Source organism: Colius striatus, chromosome 7 (genome assembly GCF_028858725.1).
Source record: "Colius striatus isolate bColStr4 chromosome 7, bColStr4.1.hap1, whole genome shotgun sequence".
In the NCBI taxonomy this organism is placed as follows: domain Eukaryota; kingdom Metazoa; phylum Chordata; class Aves; order Coliiformes; family Coliidae; genus Colius; species Colius striatus.
Genome location: NC_084765.1, coordinates 25,543,353 through 25,561,154, shown reverse-complemented (window position 1 = coordinate 25,561,154; position 17,802 = coordinate 25,543,353). Strand labels below are relative to the sequence as shown.

General features: G+C 38.2%; 1 protein-coding gene across 4 annotated transcripts; it reads left to right on the top strand.

Moving 5' to 3' along the window:
• Window positions 1-1,502: 1,502 nt before the first annotated feature.
• Window positions 1,503-17,647, top strand: TARS3 (threonyl-tRNA synthetase 3). 4 transcript variants are annotated; one of them, XM_062000064.1, is made up of 19 exons: window positions 1,503-1,785; window positions 2,383-2,475; window positions 3,255-3,445; window positions 3,982-4,105; window positions 5,241-5,362; window positions 6,173-6,290; window positions 6,854-6,918; window positions 7,601-7,679; window positions 8,888-9,034; window positions 10,476-10,574; window positions 10,902-11,068; window positions 11,884-12,046; window positions 12,907-13,044; window positions 13,510-13,587; window positions 13,687-13,787; window positions 14,940-15,044; window positions 15,861-15,933; window positions 16,676-16,790; window positions 16,916-17,647. In XM_062000064.1, exons 1-19 carry the CDS (start codon window positions 1,504-1,506, stop codon window positions 17,062-17,064), a joined length of 2,409 nt encoding a protein of 802 aa, XP_061856048.1. In that variant the 5' UTR covers window position 1,503; the 3' UTR covers window positions 17,065-17,647. The 4 variants fall into 4 exon arrangements, 3 of the variants coding, with proteins under 3 accessions (XP_061856048.1, XP_061856050.1, XP_061856049.1); XR_009819080.1 differs by lacking the exons at window positions 15,861-15,933; window positions 16,676-16,790; window positions 16,916-17,647 and adding an exon at window positions 13,919-14,491 and having other exon boundaries at window positions 14,940-15,013; XM_062000066.1 differs by lacking the exons at window positions 15,861-15,933; window positions 16,676-16,790; window positions 16,916-17,647 and adding an exon at window positions 13,919-13,978 and having other exon boundaries at window positions 14,940-15,017.
• Window positions 17,648-17,802: the final 155 nt, after the last annotated feature.

The window sequence follows — 17,802 nt, the reverse complement described above, 5'->3', positions numbered from 1 at the left end:
ATAAATTCCACACAGCAGTGAATTCAGAAGTTAAAAAAAAAGGATAATCTGACAAATTAGTCATTAAGTTAAATTAAATTTCCTGACAGTCTGGCCACCTGGTTGGTCCTGACTGCCATTTGCCAGGCCAGCCTGCCTTGTTTGAGCACTGTGAGACTGGACCCTGTCTGGCTAGCATTGGGCTCCCTATCCTGGAGGATGCAGCTGGCTCTTATGTCTCTCTGACATGCACAACTGTTTGGCTCAACACCCAGACACTAAAACTACTTCTAAAGTATGTGCAGTGGATCTTAGAGAAGGGGGAAAAAACGCCCTCTTTGAAACAGTGTTCATGAAATCCTTTTGCCCTATATGAAAATAAGAAAAACGTGAACCTGATCATATATGTGGACCTGCACAGCTGGAGCTGTAAGCAGCCAGCTTGTACCAGGAGATGGAGAAGTGGCAGGGAAAGACGGCTTGGACTAGAGTGAGACTTGTTATAGGGGTGGCGGGGCACATGCGGTATGAACTATTTATTACTTGTGTGACAGTATTTTGGGTTTCAATTCCTCTGCCCAGCTTGCTTCTGCCACTTTCTATTAATCTTTCCTATGTTCTTCTCATGTCTGCAGATCTCAACTATCATAATGCCTGGATACAAATTGAGTTTTTGGAGAAAGCATGGCTGCAGGTAATTCTCACTGGTAGATGTGTTGAATAGAGGATGATCAGAGGGAGAGGACAACAAACCGGCCATAGTTGAGTGTGAGGGCTGACACCACCTGGGTTTAGCAGTGTGTAGTGTGAACCACCTGAAGTCTATGCTAATGAATGGGCTAATGGGACTGCATTCAAGTGGTGCTGTACATATTTTCCAGAGTCTGACAATGTCTTTGTCTTTCTGTTAATACCGCTTTCTTTTCTTTGACTAATCCTTTGAAAGACTGAGACATTGGGGATGTTACATGTAGGTTCTTTGAAAACAGGTATTTACTGAAATAGTATTGTTTAGGTGTTGCTTTTCAGTGTTTTTGGTAACAACTCCACAAATGTTAAATTGGATAATTTGGAACATAAAGCAAACTGTGTGTACTTTTCCCTCTTTCTTACAATTACTTGGGCCTGTCATGCTCTCCACAAAACGGCATGATCAGGATTTTGGGAATTAGCGATGTGATTCTTCATTGCAGACCAGTTTTTCCAGCTTGTTTATGAGGGTTACAGAGAAAAGAAAAGAAAAAGCAAAAGCTTATTTTAGGTGAACCACTCAGAGACGAGTTGTGAACATTGACACTTCCCAGCTGCTTACCGACCTCGGCACAGGATAGGTGTGTAACCTTGAGTTCGGGCTGCAGATAGGTTTTTACCAAAGTAGAAGAACGAATAATGACAACAGTAACTCTGGCCTCGCAGGTGGCAGAAGCGGCGGCAGGCGCGGGCCCGACAGCTCCGGGGTCGCTCCGGGAAGGCGGCGCCTGGCGCCCTGGCACGGCGGGGGCAGCGCGCTGCTGCCGGCGGAAGATGGCTGCCGCGGTGGCCGAGGTGGCGGCGCTGCGCCTGACGCGGCAGGAGCAGGAGCTGCGCCGGCTAACGGCGGAGGTCGGCCGGCTGAAGGAGCGGGACGTACCGTGCGGCCCCGAGAGCTGCAGTCCCGAGCTGCAGCGGCTGAGGGCCGAGAACGAGAAGCTGCGCTACCGCCTCCTGCATCTGCGCCGCAGCCTGGCAGCCGAGCTGAGCAGGGCAGCGCCGGCGGAGCAGCGGCAGCCCGGGCCCGCGGCGGCGGAGCCCTCCGTCGGCGGCCAGGTACCCCTGGGGCAGGGACACCCCCATCCGCTCTCGGTGCGGGCGGGAGAGGGCGGCGGGCCGCGCCAGGCCTGGTGGGGTCGCTCAGGGGTGTGCTCGGCCTTTGCAGGGAGAGAAGGGAGGGGGGAGAAACGCCTGCCCTCAGCCGGTGGGGTCGGCGATCTCGGGCCTCTCTGGGTCTCTGTCGGTGCCTCTCGTGTGCGCGTAGCACTGAGCCGTGCTTTGCACGATAGCCCTTTTTGCAAGAATGTAATAACACTATCAGACCACTGAAAGGGTTTTTGTATTGCCCATTAGGCCATTTTAATCTCCCAAATTTTGTTGGTGAATGTTAGTTCAGTAGTAACGTGGGTCAGTACCCCGGTAGTAAAATTGGGGTAATCGAGAAGATTTTGAACAGTTTTGCTGTGTCTGATGAACATCAAAAGGATGGGGTTTAGATGTGTCATAAGAAGTCGTTCCTCTCAGGATGTGTCATATTCAATTGTAGTTGCCTTTTTTAGCCCAGTATTGCTCTGATATGGTTTGTATTGTTCCAATGACTGCTGGGAGAAGTTTTAAAGGCATAAGATACACTCATATTGCCACTGCTTTCAGAAAACCTCCAGTGCAAGTCCAACTGTAGCAGTGAATCAAAATAAAGAGGAAAAGAAAAAAGAAAATGGAGGCGTGGACCAACATCAGAAGTATGTAAGTGATTATTTTATACTATATGATAACAGAGGAAAGAGTATCATTTGACTAGGTTCAGACAAGGTGCTGAGATCTGAAATGCTTTGCTATATTTTGGAACCCCAGATTTGGGGAAAATAACTTGTTCAAGCATGCATGTAGGGAAGATCATTAAGAGCTTCATCTTGCATGTCATTGGTAGGGGTACTTATACATTCTTCAGTGGCTACTTTTTATGTAAGAAAAAGATTTGGGCTGTTGGAAAATAATGGTCAGGATAGCGTGGTTCCTAAAGGGAATGATGGCTCATGAACGGTTAAATAGTGTGCATGGTGACTGACCATGGAGGAGTCGTGGAGGATATTAGCAACGTTAGCTGGAGTTTAATAAATCTTAATATTTCACCTCATGCTAAACTAGAGGGAACTTCCCATGAGCTATCTTATTTGAATCTGGTGTTTTGAATGGACTGGCAGAAGTGAGGGCTTGTGAGAGAAATCCAGGCTTCTCTAGGATGTCAGCCAACTACAAATTCTGGGACGGGAATACAGGCTGCTTTCTAAGGTCTATCTCCCAATGCCATTTAAGCCCAGATTATTTAATGTACAAAGGAAAATTGGAAAGCTAGTATACAGTAAATTGGGAAGCCAGTATAAAGTAGTCACCAAATTGGATGAGACTGTCTTGACTGTATTCACAAATGTGAAATGTGGTCTCTGTTGGAACCTCTAAGGATGCACAAACATTGTGAATCTTTTTATTCTATATTTGTGTATGATTTAATTTATTTATTACAGCTACAGTGTGAGCCAAGTTTCATTGAAGACAGACTGAAGCTTTACGAAGCACTGAAGAAAGAACATGATGCCTTGCTGGCTTACAGAGCAGCCAACCAGAGCAAACCCATCAAAATTACTCTGGCAGATGGAAAGATGGCTGAAGGGCAATCTTGGAAAACCACACCGTATCAATTGGCTGTAGGAATTAGGTAACCTGCGGATTCAAGGAGTTGTACTTTTGCAGTGATGTATCTGTTACTGTCATTTGTTGTATAAAACAGATGTGTCACGGTCAGTGGATGGTGACTCTCAAGCTCGTTTATTTGAAAAGCACAAAAATTTCAGCTTAATGCAGAAAAAACATCTGAGTGAAGTTACTGATCTGAGTGATGCTTGAGGTTATGTGCTGGAATCATAAGGCTTGCTTCCAGGTAAAAAATACAGCAACCAGTGAGATTGCTAAGAATTAATAGAGACATCTGAAGTTTTGTGAGTTACCAGATAACATTAGAAACTGTTCTTAGAAGCAGTCTTTTCTTCAGATCCGTGGCACTGAAAACCACTGAATGGAACTTTAAGACTTAAAGATCTGTAATTTAAAAGTAGAATAGTGTTTAAGATAACCACAGAGAAAAAAATTAAAGGTGCTTTGAGAAATGCATGGGTTTCACGGGGTTTAACCTAAGTGCTTTTGCAGAGCTGAACTTAAGGATGTTGGTCTCGTGTGGTCATTTGTGTGTTTTAGTCAAGTGTTGGCTTCCAATGCTGTCATAGCCAAAGTGAATGGTGAATTGTGGGACCTGGATCGTCCGCTGGAGGGAGCTTGTACTCTGGAGCTCCTTACGTTTGATAATGAAGAAGCAAAAGCTGTGAGTAAACACTTGCTGATTTCTGCTTGATTAAAGAAACTGATGACATGAAGTCGTTTGCAGCATTATACTTTTAAAATCTTGAATTAAAAAAAAAAACAAACCTCAAACTATTCAAGAAATGAATTAGTCATGATTCAACAAAGTTTAGATACTAGTACCTATAATCTATAGATTAATAAAGTCTTAGTGTTTTCTTCTCTTTTACATAGTCAGGTTATTTCTCAAATGAGATGGTACAGAATGTCTTGTTCTGTATGCAAACTTGAAATAATTTGATGCCTTCTAAGATACATTCTGTAGTTTGACAGTGTTTGAAGGTCAAACACACTGAAAACAACAATGAGGCTGTCTTACAGTTTTCTAAAAGTTGTCCAATGTGGAATTTGAGTCATAAATAAAATCTCCACCTCCTCATACCAGCACTGTGTTTTAGAAACTGAAGTAGGCGTATCTTAGTCAATTAAGCTATGAATATACTTAGTGACACACCCAAGACTGATTTTTTTTTTTTTAAATGGGATTCAGTCTTAAGCTTATGTTTATCTTTACATACTAGAGCTGACTCCCATTTTGTCAAAGAATTAGTCATGTGGTAAAGCTGCTTTGAGGCATCTGAGAGACTGTAAAGGCTTTGTCTCGTAGCAGTGGCTGTGAAGTGGTCTGAATTAATAGGGTCTTTGGACATAGGACTGGTATTGATCTGCCAGGTGGTTGACTCCCTTCTTTAGACATTTCAGGTAATGTGGTTTACAGTCCTTTTAATAGATGTACTGTATGTGAACCATGGTAACTTAATTGGCTTTACATGTGGTTAGTATTGCATGGACTTCTAACTGACTGGAAACTAATTTACACATGAACAAAGTGCAGTAAATACTAAGGTGATAGATTCATGCAGAGGTATAATCATCTTTCAGGCTGAAACACGATGAGGCTGTATTGCTACCTCTGCCATTATGTTAATCATTTAGCATACTTCAAAATGAGAACAGAAAATATTAGACTCCTCACAGAATGTAAACAATGTTGATACCATTGTATTTCACATCAGCAGATACACCTCTGTTTTTTTTTTTTTTAAGTTCCACAATGCCAGTGACCCCATGATTTGCTCACCTGACTCTGTTTGCAGGTTTATTGGCACTCAAGCGCTCATATTCTTGGAGAGGCCATGGAAGGTTATTTTGGGGGCTGCTTATGTTATGGCCCACCAATTGAGAATGGATTTTATTATGACATGTATATTGAAGACAGGTAAAATTTCAGTGTTTAAGAACTTTCTTACTCTGTCTTGAAATCAGTACTAGACTTATTTTGTTCAGTCATGTTTCTGTGCATTAAAAGTACAGTTGTCTATCTAATATGGTTTAAAACTGACAGGTTAGTCTTCTGTGATGCTGTATGCATATATTTTGAGTGTTTGTGTGTGTTTAAATTCAAGAGCTCTGTTCAGACACAGGCTCTGTAAGGCTGGCAGCAGTTGGCTGTTCTGTGAAAAAATGTAGAGTCTCTGGGTAAAATTCTCCCAGGAGACAGAGGAGACAGTTTCCTTGAAGAATCATGGGAGTTTGGTTTTAAAGCATTATAGTCACTTTTGGAAATATGTATACATGTAGCTTGTGTAGGTGTTTACTCCTTCTCTAATCCTTGCACACAGCTTTACAATTCTGGTTTTTAACTTGTTTATCTTCCTGTAGTTAGGGAGAATACCAAATGTGCATCTGCTGATAAACTAGCTCTTGCAGCTGGACTGAGCCTTATTTTTGTTCTTTCTATTATATATACTTTGAGCTACGGATCTTCCACACTTTTAAACATGTCAAAGACTGTTCCAGGAGCGATTGCAGTGGGTTTGTTCAGATTGATACTATTGGTATTTCTGGGTTTAGTATCTGAAAGTACAGCTGATTGTTAAGAAGCTAAGAAAATATTGTGACAAATCACAACAATACATCCTGTGTTTTTTCAAATTAGACCAATAAAAATCAGTCTTTTAAAATGGGAGTATCAAAATAATTCATTTCTATTTCTTTTGCTTGTTGGTTGTTTTTTCTGTTTGTTTAGAGGTGTATCTAGTACTGAATTCCCACTACTAGAGAACCGCTGTAAAAATATCATAAAAGAGAAGCAGGCTTTTGAAAGGCTGGAAGTAAAGAAGGAGATCCTCTTAGACATGTTTAAGGTAAATATTTGGAGTATCTGTGATTCTGGTACAATAAATTTATAAAATACTACTTTTATAAAATACTGCATGTGACTGACTCATCAGGATAGTACCTGTCTAGTAAAACAAAGAAAAAGAAATAGCATCCTTTTCCCTCTTTCCATCTGTCTTTTAATTGTTTAGGATGTTTTCAGGGAATAATAAAAATAGTTTGTTACAAAAAAAATACTGGAACTGAACGAGGTGGTGAAGAAATTAGTACACAGAAGGCGTACATTCATTCTGTCTCGCAGAGGGAAGTTTTATACAGTCTTACTGTACTGTGTTTTGATTGCCTTTCAAACATGCTTTGAGCTATTTGGGTGGTAATCACTATGTTTAACACACTCTCAGGGAAATTAAGATATTTTTGTCTCTTTCCCCTCTTGTTTCATAACTCTGCAAAAGTTCAACATCCTTTGAGAATACACATGTGATGTTTGTAGTTGTGAGTGTCCTTTACTAATGCATTTTAATTGTCAATGCATCATTATAAAATAGAATTTTATTAGTGCTCTGACTTCTCATGTTTCACCCCACAGTATAACAAGTTTAAGTGTCGTATCCTTAATGAGAAGGTGAACACACCAACCACCACCATATATAGGTAAAGAAAATTAAAAGGTGTATGAAATATTTGCATTTAGGTATGTTTTAATTACAGTGAGAGGAGAAATGTATTTTTTTAATTACTGTAATTTCTGAATACTTTTGTGATGGGATGTCAATTTGCAGTATTGCGACTTTGGGAAAATGATACCTTTTCTTTCTCTGCTGGGACAGATTAGGTTTCAGTTTGTGGACAAATGGCAAATCCACCTTTCATTTATTCTCTCAATAAATAGATTAATGTAAGTTACCATCTATGACATGGAATTGCTGGGTAATGGGTGAGGTTAACTCTTAGCTCAGTATGGAGTGAGGAGCCTGTTCATTCAATTGCCAGGGATAAAACTATTCAGTTGGAAAACATGAAAACAATTTTTTCCTGTTTGTGCACAGTTTGAGATTTCCTGGCCAATTTTAACTAAGTTTATACATGGAACTATATGAAATTCTGAGTGTGTTAGGATACTTTTGGTAATGGATCAAGTGAGCAGAGTGGATAGTCTGCTTGAAGTAGAAGGCAGAATTACATTTAAGATGCACTATATTTGCCAAGTGTTGCACATGTTTACTGATTAGTTTGTTTGAACATGTCAAGTATTAACCTGTATGCCATTGGTGACTGAATTTTAAATAGTTGCAGGGTTTTGAAATTAAACACTTTTTTTTCTTTTGGTGTATAGATGTGGTCCACTGATTGATCTCTGCAGGGGTCCACATGTGAGACACACTGGAAAAATTAAGGCCCTTAAAATATTTAAGGTATGTTTAAATCAGCTGTGCATTAAAACATAACTGAGTTATGGATCAGTTGATTTATTTATTTATGTATTTATTTCTCCTGAAGTGATTATGCTAGGGGTCCTTTGTATTGTTTTCTTTTGCTTACTTTGAAAATAGTCCGTCGTTTCTTTCCTAGCTCCTGTTGTACAAGTAGAATTACAGATTTTTGATTATTCACTTGCTTCCAAAGTTTACTAGTGGTTGACATTGATGAAAGTTAACAGCATCTGTTTTTGTCAGAGTATTAGTGCAGTAACACACAGGCTTAGGCTATAATGAAGAGCACCGAGAAAAACACTCAAGCTGGCAGTGACTAGATCAGCTGTGGAACGAATTATACCATGCACAGGAGAGAAGTGCAGTGCTTAATCTAACATGTCAGTACTGTGCTATTGTCTCCAAGCAGCACTGCCCTTTGTAGTACACTGTTGTAGTTTGAGGATGTACTGTCACATGTGTGCTGTGTGTGTGTGTGCATGCAGTTCATTCTGCAGTAAATGAACATCTAAGATACTCATTGCATCATAAAATAGTATTTTGGCCTTGTAAGATGACATCTTTTAGGTATAGGAGGTAGAGTGGACTGTAGGAGATCTGCAGGTGCTGCTGTTTAAAAAGCACGTTGCTTCCAGGAAAGCCAGAGACCGTGTTTGCAAATGCCTTTGGTTATGATGTAGTTTAAGTTACTTAAGTACTTGCAGATACTAGTTTTGGTAACCTTATTAGACTGATCTCATTAGCACATTCATCGTAGCTGCTTTTGCTGGCCTCTGAGTTTGTGAAGTTTATGAAACTCTGTGAGTTCCAGGAATTATATGTTGTATGGTCAAACCAGCTAGGGTATAACTGTGAGAGTTGGTTCTGTTTAGTCCTTCATATTTCTCTACTGTGTTGTATTTTGAACATAAACAAGTGCTGCTTTTTTAGAAGATAGGAGATAATAAAACATGCCATGATGTGAGTTAAAACAGGTACCTAAGTAGAAGTGTGATGTGACCAGTCACTTTAATTTGTCTTCTGTATTGGTTTTCTGACTAAAAGGCAGTGCAAGTGTCATTGCATTGATGACTGCATGTAATTATTTTCACAAGGAAAAAAAATTTATATCATATGATTGCATTAGTGTTTATGCCTCTTTTCCTGGAGAGTATATAATATTACCTTAAAGTATGGGTTTTGTACATCAGAATTCATCTACATATTGGGAAGGAAAATCTGACATGGAAACTCTGCAGAGAATATATGGAATATCCTTTCCTGATAACAAAATGATGAAGGAATGGGAAAAATTCCAAGAAGAAGCCAGAAACCGAGACCATAGGAAAATTGGGAAGGTACATTATTTCAAAGTCTACTTCTCTTTTATGCTTCTGTAATAGAATTAGTTCTTTCATTGTCGTCGAGTTTTTTTCCGATTTTGGGGGATTTTGAATGGGAGACGGTTCTATGAGTGTCTTGGTGTCAGTTGTATTTTAACATTTTAATTTGATGAATTCAACTTGACACTTGCATCCAAACTTCAAGTAATGTTGGGAAGAAGTAATGGGGTAGTCCCATGGTTTAGGGAAGTAGATCTTAAGACTTTAAAGTAGAATCTTTTCAGATCCTATGTAAAACTCTCCGTAAGAGAGAAAATACTGAAAATTGTATAAACAATATAGTTTGTTCAGTCTTTATTGTAGGCATAAGTAAAGTCATAGTTAAGTGTATGTGCATACGGTACTTCAGCTATTGTTGTGGATGTTGCTCATATATTCCTCTACCAGATTTAAATGAACAGATTTCATCTTGAGTGTAAATCATTAAATGTTAGGCTGACACAGATGAGGATTGTGACCTGATATTGGTCATGTTGACACCCAGTCTCCTAATTGTTGTCACCTTTGCTATTGTTCTGTTGAGAAGGTGGAGTTATAAGAAGGGTATTTGAGAGAACATAAGAAGCTTGGTGGATGTTTAAAGGTACAATGGGCAGTACAGGTTAAAGCAGGGAGATATTTATTTCAAAAACTCATGTAAGCACAGCCCATCATCGTTGGCCAAGAGCATGCAGGCATAAACCTCTCTACTTAATGGCAGATGTGAAAGAGACTTTGAAGCCTTGCCTTCATAAGCAAAGATGAACTGAGGATAACTCCAGAAGACGAAGAGCTAATGGGGAATTGACAAAAAATAATGAAAAGGGAAGAAGTAGAAAATCATTTACAGATGTGCCCATGGTTATTTCTTTTAACTTATTAAGACTTGAATATTTATCTAATGTTTATTGGATAATTCCTTCTATACCTTCTCAAAAACAAATCGTATAGTGTCAAACAGTTTACCTAGTGTCTGTGTGTCTAAATATGTATGATACTAAAGAGGCTAAGGTTCTCCAGAGATTAACAGGAGCCACATGACTGAGCTGCTGTTTTTGAGACAGAGTTGTGATATAGAGTGACTGGCTTACAAGCTTCAGCCATCCATCTTCTGATGTGATGGGTAGATGCTTAATGCCTTTAGTTACTAAAGGTAATGGTGAAAGCTGTAGGGTTTTGGGGAAGTGTGTATTTAGAATTCCATTTGACTCTGTGACTATATAGTCTTACTGCAAACCTCTAAGAGTAAGAACTACAGATAAATTAACTGTTGCTGCTGAGAACTTGTAGACTTTCGGAAATCATTTTATTGCTGTAATATTTCATTTTTGTGAACACAGTTTCAACACATAAAGTAGTTAAGTTCTGCAGTTCCATATGATGTGGTGTTACAGCATTCTACTTTTAATTTACCTAGGAGCAAGAACTCTTCTTCTTTCATGATTTGAGTCCTGGAAGCTGTTTTTTCCTCCCCAGAGGCGCCTTTCTTTATAACACACTTGTGGATTTCATAAGAGTGAGTATATAGTAATGTACTCTTAACAAGTTTAGTATCAGTTGTTGGTATTAAGTGATGGTATTAAGTGATAGCACAGAGCTATCCGCAGAAGGAAAAACATCAATGTGATATAAATATGATCCAGATTTTCATTATGATTATACAGAGATAACCTTAAATATAGGGCAGAGGAAAGCATTGACCATTGCTTTTTCCAGCTGGCCAAAAACTTACGTGCAGTAGTCCTTTAGTCAGTAAATCTCCATTATAAGAACACAGTTAAAAAGAATTAGACTTTTGCTTGTCAAAAATTGTCCCTTTTTAAATGTTGAATTTGTTTTATAGGAGGAATATCACAGACGTAATTTTACTGAAGTTGTCTCTCCAAACATCTACAACAGTAAACTCTGGGAAGCTTCAGGACACTGGCAGCACTACAGTGAAAATATGTTCTCTTTTGAAATTGAGAAGGAAACTTTTGCTCTTAAACCAATGAATTGTCCAGGACATTGGTTTGTACTCACAAGTGAAAAACTTGTTATTTCTTCTTTGTGAGGCTGAGGGGAAATAAATGGAGTATTAATATATGTATCATGTATGTTACAATAGGTTACTAAGCAACTAGTGTGTCCAGAGAGCTCCACTGACAGTATCTTAAAGCAGACCAAATACAGTTCTTGTAAGATGATCTTTCAGTAAGCCTTGTTGTAGTGGTGCAGGCAATAGTCACTCAAAGACATAGTCTAAGTAATGCACTTGCAGAGACAGACACGGGCAACATAGTACAACCACCAGAGTTGACTCGAAGCCACCCTTCCTTTCTAGCTACCTCCTTATATGCTGCTTCTGCCCATGAGATCACCCAGGGCCCAATTGATTAACTTGCAGCACCTGTTTCTGAAGTAGCTTGCCAGCTGCATTAACTTATCCCTACCATCTTTATTCAAGCTGGCTGGTCCAAGCTACATCTGTGCCTACAAAGCCTTCACTAAGTGAGCTAAGTTTGTGCATGTTAATACCTGTCTGTACCACTAATAAATGCAAATTATGTTGGCTAGAGATAGGCGTCAGATGTGGTGTACCAAAATAAGGCACAAATAAGTCAATCTTGATTGCTACCTCATAGTGTTATTTCTAGGTGGTATTCAGCAATATATCCCGAGTGCTGTGCTTTTTCTGTTTGCCTATCTTCTAGAGTGCAGGCAACCGGAATGAATGAATGCTTAAAAATGCAATTACTGCCTGTACTGGTTTTGTTTTAGTTTCTGTGTTGTGTTAGATCTCCTGTAAGAAAAATAAAAGGAAGGTTCTTTAATATTCCTTCTAGCTTGATGTTTGCCCATCGCCCACGATCCTGGAGGGAAATGCCTCTTAGACTTGCAGATTTTGGAGTTCTTCATCGAAATGAACTCTCTGGGACTCTGAGTGGCTTGACTCGTGTAAGACGCTTCCAACAAGATGACGCTCACATCTTCTGCACAATCGAACAGGTAAAAAAACCTCCAAACACAAAAACACAACAACAACCACCCTACCCCCACTGGTGACCCCAAAAAAGAGAACTCCTTCCCTCCCCATACAATCCAATATTAAACAAGAAAAAATCCCTGAAGTACTTCAACTCTAGCTTCTTCTGCTGTGTTGCTTTGTAGCACAGTGCTGCCTTTGGTGGTGGTTTTGGTAGGTTTAGATGATTCCTTCTGAGTTATCTGTTATACCATACTTTTTAACCTTCCACAGTATTGCTGAAGGCAATAGCCTGTTGAATTTAGCTTCTCTGTTAGGAGTTTCTCAAATTGCAGTACCGTAATTTCTATTACTGATTTATCTCTTTGAAATCAAAAAATGCTTATATCCAAAGAAGGAAATAATGCTATTTGAAGCGTCTTTTTAACACTGAATTACACAGTAATATTTTCTGTACAGAATTATTCCCTTTAGAAAGATACATTGGGCAACTAAATCCCAAAAGGTAAAATCTTCTGCATCTCCTCAGTAAAGAAAAAAGCTGTTGATGATATTTTGTTTGCCATAGTAATGCTGAATACTTTATTTTGTAATGCCGTAATTTTAGTGGAGCCGTGTGGATAAACTGATGTACTCTTGTTAAGTCTGATGCATGTAATTTGGCTCCAGAAGCCCAAGCTTAGCAAGAACATTACTTTTCTTAACATGCATTGAAGCCACAACACCTCAGTTCTCTACCCATTACCTGTGTTTGTCTTTGTAGGATGTAATTTTCAGTGATTTTAATTAATGTGTTTGTATTAGCAATTCAGTAAATCCGGTTAAATTTTTATGTAAATAAATTTTAACTAATATATATATATATTTTTTTTTTTTTTTTAAGATTGAAGAAGAAATTAAGGGCTGTCTTGATTTCTTGAAGTCAGTGTATGCTGTGTTTGGTTTTACTTTTCAACTACATCTTTCTACAAGACCAGAGAATTATCTAGGAGAGTTAGAGATCTGGGATCATGCAGAAAAGGTAATTCATTTGAAAGCAAACAAATAAACCAAACCCTTAATATTTTTATTTTTGCAGAAGTGGATATTTAACAAAGTTCTTTTGTGTTGGATAGTGAAATTGCTTAAATCAGATTTTAAATATTGTCCTGAGTGGAAATGCTTGTTGAAAAATACCCTGTTAAATGTGGTGTTTCTGTATAAAATGAGAACTTTCTGATTCTTATTTAGCCTCTTATCTTGAACTGATTTGATTTTCCTAAGTCTTTTTTTTTGTCTAGTTAATCCCATTTGTGCAAGGAACTACTCTTATTTAAAGATAATGAAATAAGTCATTTATTATAATAAGTCATTATTTGGTTGAACATTTAGTTGTGTTGCGCTGCCTGTTCACTCCTTTTGTATTTCAAAGGCAAATGCTGTCACTTACAGTAACAAAGGGTCCTCCTATACCTTTTTTAAATTATTTTCTCATTTTTATGATTAGCAACTTCAAAACAGCTTGAATAACTTTGGAGAGCAATGGAATTTGAATCCAGGGGATGGAGCATTTTATGGTCCTAAGGTTAGTGAGACAGCATTTTAGTACAATTTTGAGATGGACAAGAATGCAGATGCAATGCAGGCAAGCTCTGTTTAGTAACTGTGTTATTCTGCTTCACAGATCGATATTAAAATCAAAGATGCTATTGGCAGGTACCACCAATGTGCTACTATCCAACTTGACTTCCAACTACCCATCCGATTTAATCTTACTTACGTTGGGTGAGTGTTTAAGCTAGATAAAATGAAAGAATTAGAAGAAATGGGTAACTTTTATTAACTGTGATTCCCATTAAACTGGAATGTATTAATACTCTGTTGCTCACTTAACAAACGATTATGCTGTGTATCAGGAGCCTGGTTAAGAGGAGAAATATCCCCAGTGAGTAGAGGACTGAGTCACGAATTTGAAGGTATTTCCTCAATATAAAGATAACTCACTTTAATGGTAAATGCTACTGATTGCGGGAAAATTTAATGATGTCTTGTCTGCCAGTTCTGAAGACAATTAACTGTCTATAATGCTAAAGAACTGTCTCAATTGAGTCAGTTTTCCCTCTCACCCTAGTCACTGTCTCTTCTTTGAAAACATTGCATAAAATCCAGATGCGTCTTAAGGAGACAATATGTTTGTAATGTTTTTAAGTGCTTCGTTCTTTTTTATCAGATCAAGTTAGTTAACTTTGAACATAAACAAAATGTGAACAGTTTTTATTGAAAAATCTCCCTTTGGCTTCCAGCTAGGAAGAGAGTCTTTATCTACTGAGGGAATTAATAGTATGTTGACATGAACACACATTTTCAGGGTTTTTTCTTGCTCTTTGTTGTAGCATATCATGAAGAGTTTGATGGGCAAGATAGAATAGGAATCTTTTGTTACTTTTTGGTCGTGCTGCGTGTTCTACAGTAGACGTCATAGCTCCTTGGTAGGTGCTAGTACTGTTAGGTAATACTGCAACTGGCTTTTTTGAATCACAGGATTGTAATTTAAGGAAAGAAAGGAGCAGTAAGGGCAGTTAAGGTCCTATGCAATGCAAGTAAGACATAGCAGAAAAGGAAGAGAGGAAGAGCATTCAATGTTAACATGCACAGAAGTGAACCTGAGTCATATGTCTCTTCAAGTTTAGGAGTTTGTGCCTGTGCAACTAGCTACAGTCATGCTTATTTGAAGTCACTGTGATTACTCAGCTTTCCTTTAAAAGCCTCGGTGACATTTTTAATAAAAGCAGTGGATTTTGCCTAAGTATATATATTAAAAAAAATGTTGTCTTTGCATGAAAAAAGTAGAATCCAAATTCTGAGTAGGGTTATCTGTGTGTGAGCTGAGGGAAGCTTTTTTTAAAAAAACCTAACTTTGCTTACTCTATTTTTCAGTAAGGATGGTGATGACAAGAAAAGGCCAGTGATTATTCACAGAGCTGTTTTGGGATCTGTGGAGAGAATGATAGCTATTCTAGCTGAAAATTATGGAGGAAAATGGTACGTGGCACAAATGCAGCTCTAAGAAATGTTTAGCAATGTAGAAAATAAACATTCCCCCTAATGTCCTACTTATTACACTACAAAATAATATCCTTTGAATTCTCTTTTAATAATTTTTCAATAAATGAATACTAAATTTAGCAGGTAAGATTAAAAAAGGCTCATTTTGTGGTCTGAGATGTATAATATCTTTTTATTAATAGCTCATTGTTAGGAATTCCATTTCATGAGATACCAGGAGAAATTATACAATAAAGCAGAAATAAGAATTTTAATTCAATGTGTATGTTTTGCATTGTTCTTGTTCTTTTTCTTAATCATGTTTCTGTGCTGGGAATTTGTTGGACATACATAAAGCAATTACTTACACAAACATGATTTAGTCCTAGTAAGTGAAAAAATTTTAACTTCTAGGATGTATTGTTTCTTAAATAAGTTCTGAGGGTGTTTCTTTACTACTGTGATTAATTATAGAAATGGTTCGTTCTTACTTTCAATTACCTGTCTGTCAACATTTTACTATAAAGTTAAAGAGAAAAATGGAACTGACACGGGGGGGAAGGATTCTATTTAAAATTGTGAAGTCAGGTAGGAAGTGAACAGATGATCTAAGTTCTCTGCATGATTCCAGTAAAATGACAGTCTATTTGCTATTCTATGTAAACTTGAAAAAAGGAAGATAACATTATCCAACATCCTTAACTAACATATATATTTTTATAAAGTAAACAAATTATCATTGGGGAACATAATTGTGGATGTGAATGTAAATGTAAAATGCATGTGGCTTTCATATTGTGTTCTGCTTGCCAGGCCATTCTGGCTGTCTCCACGGCAGGTCATGGTTGTGCCTGTGGGACCTACTTGTGAAGAGTATGCCCGACAGGTGAGTAGAGCTTTCCTTTTTGTAGTAGCATGCAATTTTTATAGCTCCTTAAGGACTTAACCTAGAACAAAGAATGAAGACTTTAATAATTTTGGAGACATGTTTGGGGAGGGAGAGGGGAGGTAATTTTTTTTTCTATGTAGAGTTCATATGAGCCTGAGAAAGTTTTATGTAAATTCAAGTGTATTGGGTTCTGCTATTACATACATACTACAGTAAGTGTTAGAGGAAAAAGCATTCTGAATGACAAACCTTATATACTAACTAATGTTTCAGTGCAGAATTGTCTGCTTGAAGAAGGGGCAGAGCTTATTTCTTCCACTTCCCAGGATGTGTGTAATCTTGACTAAATTACATTTGACTGGTTGTTTTTAACCTTCTCCCCTGCTTTTCTTTCAATGCAAGCGTAAGTGGTTTTCCTCCTTCTTTTCTTTCTCCTCTCTGACTGAGGCAACACTTTTTACATTCAGCAGTGTAGCTGTCCAAGGAGATCAGCAAATATTCAATGTGGGTGATACCTTGTATTGTCCTCTGACTGGAGTCCTGCTAAGTCCTTGTGTGTGTGTGTGTGCAATTTTCTTCAAACAGCTTCATTGACCTTCTTATAATGATTCATAAGAGCTAAATTATGCATATACATGAATTATTGGAAGAGATCAGGATTTACAGCATGTACAAATTTAGGTTATAGAATATATAATGTAATATTTAGAGGTTTTTGGTTTTTTGGATTTTTTTTCAGGTTTGCTGCCAATTTTTTGAAGCAGGATTTATGTCAGATGTGGATCTAGATCCAAGTTGCACATTAAACAAGAAAATTAGAAATGCACAGCTGGCCCAGTATAACTTTATCTTAGGTAATTACAGCATCTTGTGTTTCAGAATATTATTTAAGTTTTCATGTTGAGCAGAGAGTTTGCCTAGACCCTCATTTTGTAATGTAGGTAGTCAGTTTCATTTTTTTTTTATATATGTCTTGCAGTGGTTGGAGAAAAAGAGAAAGCAAACAGTGCTGTCAACGTACGAACAAGAGACAACAAAGTGCATGGAGAGATTTCAGTATCTGCTGCTATTGAAAAACTCAAGGAATTTAAAAGTTCACATGTTCTAAATGCAGAAGAAGAATTCTGATTTTTAGGGTAAAAAAAGAAGAGGTGCCCATGTGAAATGGTAGTTTTTTTCTTCCCGTACAGCAGTAATGCTCATCTGAGAGAATTTTCAATTAATGTGTACACAAAATAAGCATTTGTAGCAATGGTGGTGCTCCAGGAATAGCATGAGAAGACAGATGCAATTGCCAACTCCTGTGACAAATCCAAGGGATTCCAATCTGCACGAGTCACAGAACGCTGATTTTAAAAGTCCTGCTAAAATGTGATAGTTTTGCTGTGGAAGTCAGGGCTGCATGAGGAAAAAGGCTGGGAAGTGTACTGGTTGCTGCTGCAATTGCTGAGCTGCCTCAGTCACGTAGCAATTGCATAACAGGTGCAACCTGGAAGCCCGTGCTTGGCAGTTGATAGGTGCATCAGGTGCATTTTGATTTAAGATGTTTGCATTGAAAATCTCAAGTTAAACAAGGCCCTGCTTGAGTTGGTCCGATAACTGGTTGCTGTAAAAGTGATTGCCAAGAATGAAGTTGAATTACTCACTATATCTCTGTGTGGAAAGTGTTTTCTTTGCCCCTTTGTTTTCTGATGATTTGGCTTTTTTCCTAAAACAAACAAACGTTTGGAAAAAAAAACCACAACAGCTTTGTGTAATTTATTGCTGCATTTGCTCTGAATACTGAGAAGGCTGAAAATCTGTAGAGGGAAGGACAAACAGGCAGAGGGAGGAAGGCAATGTAGGCCACCGGTACCCTGAGGTAAA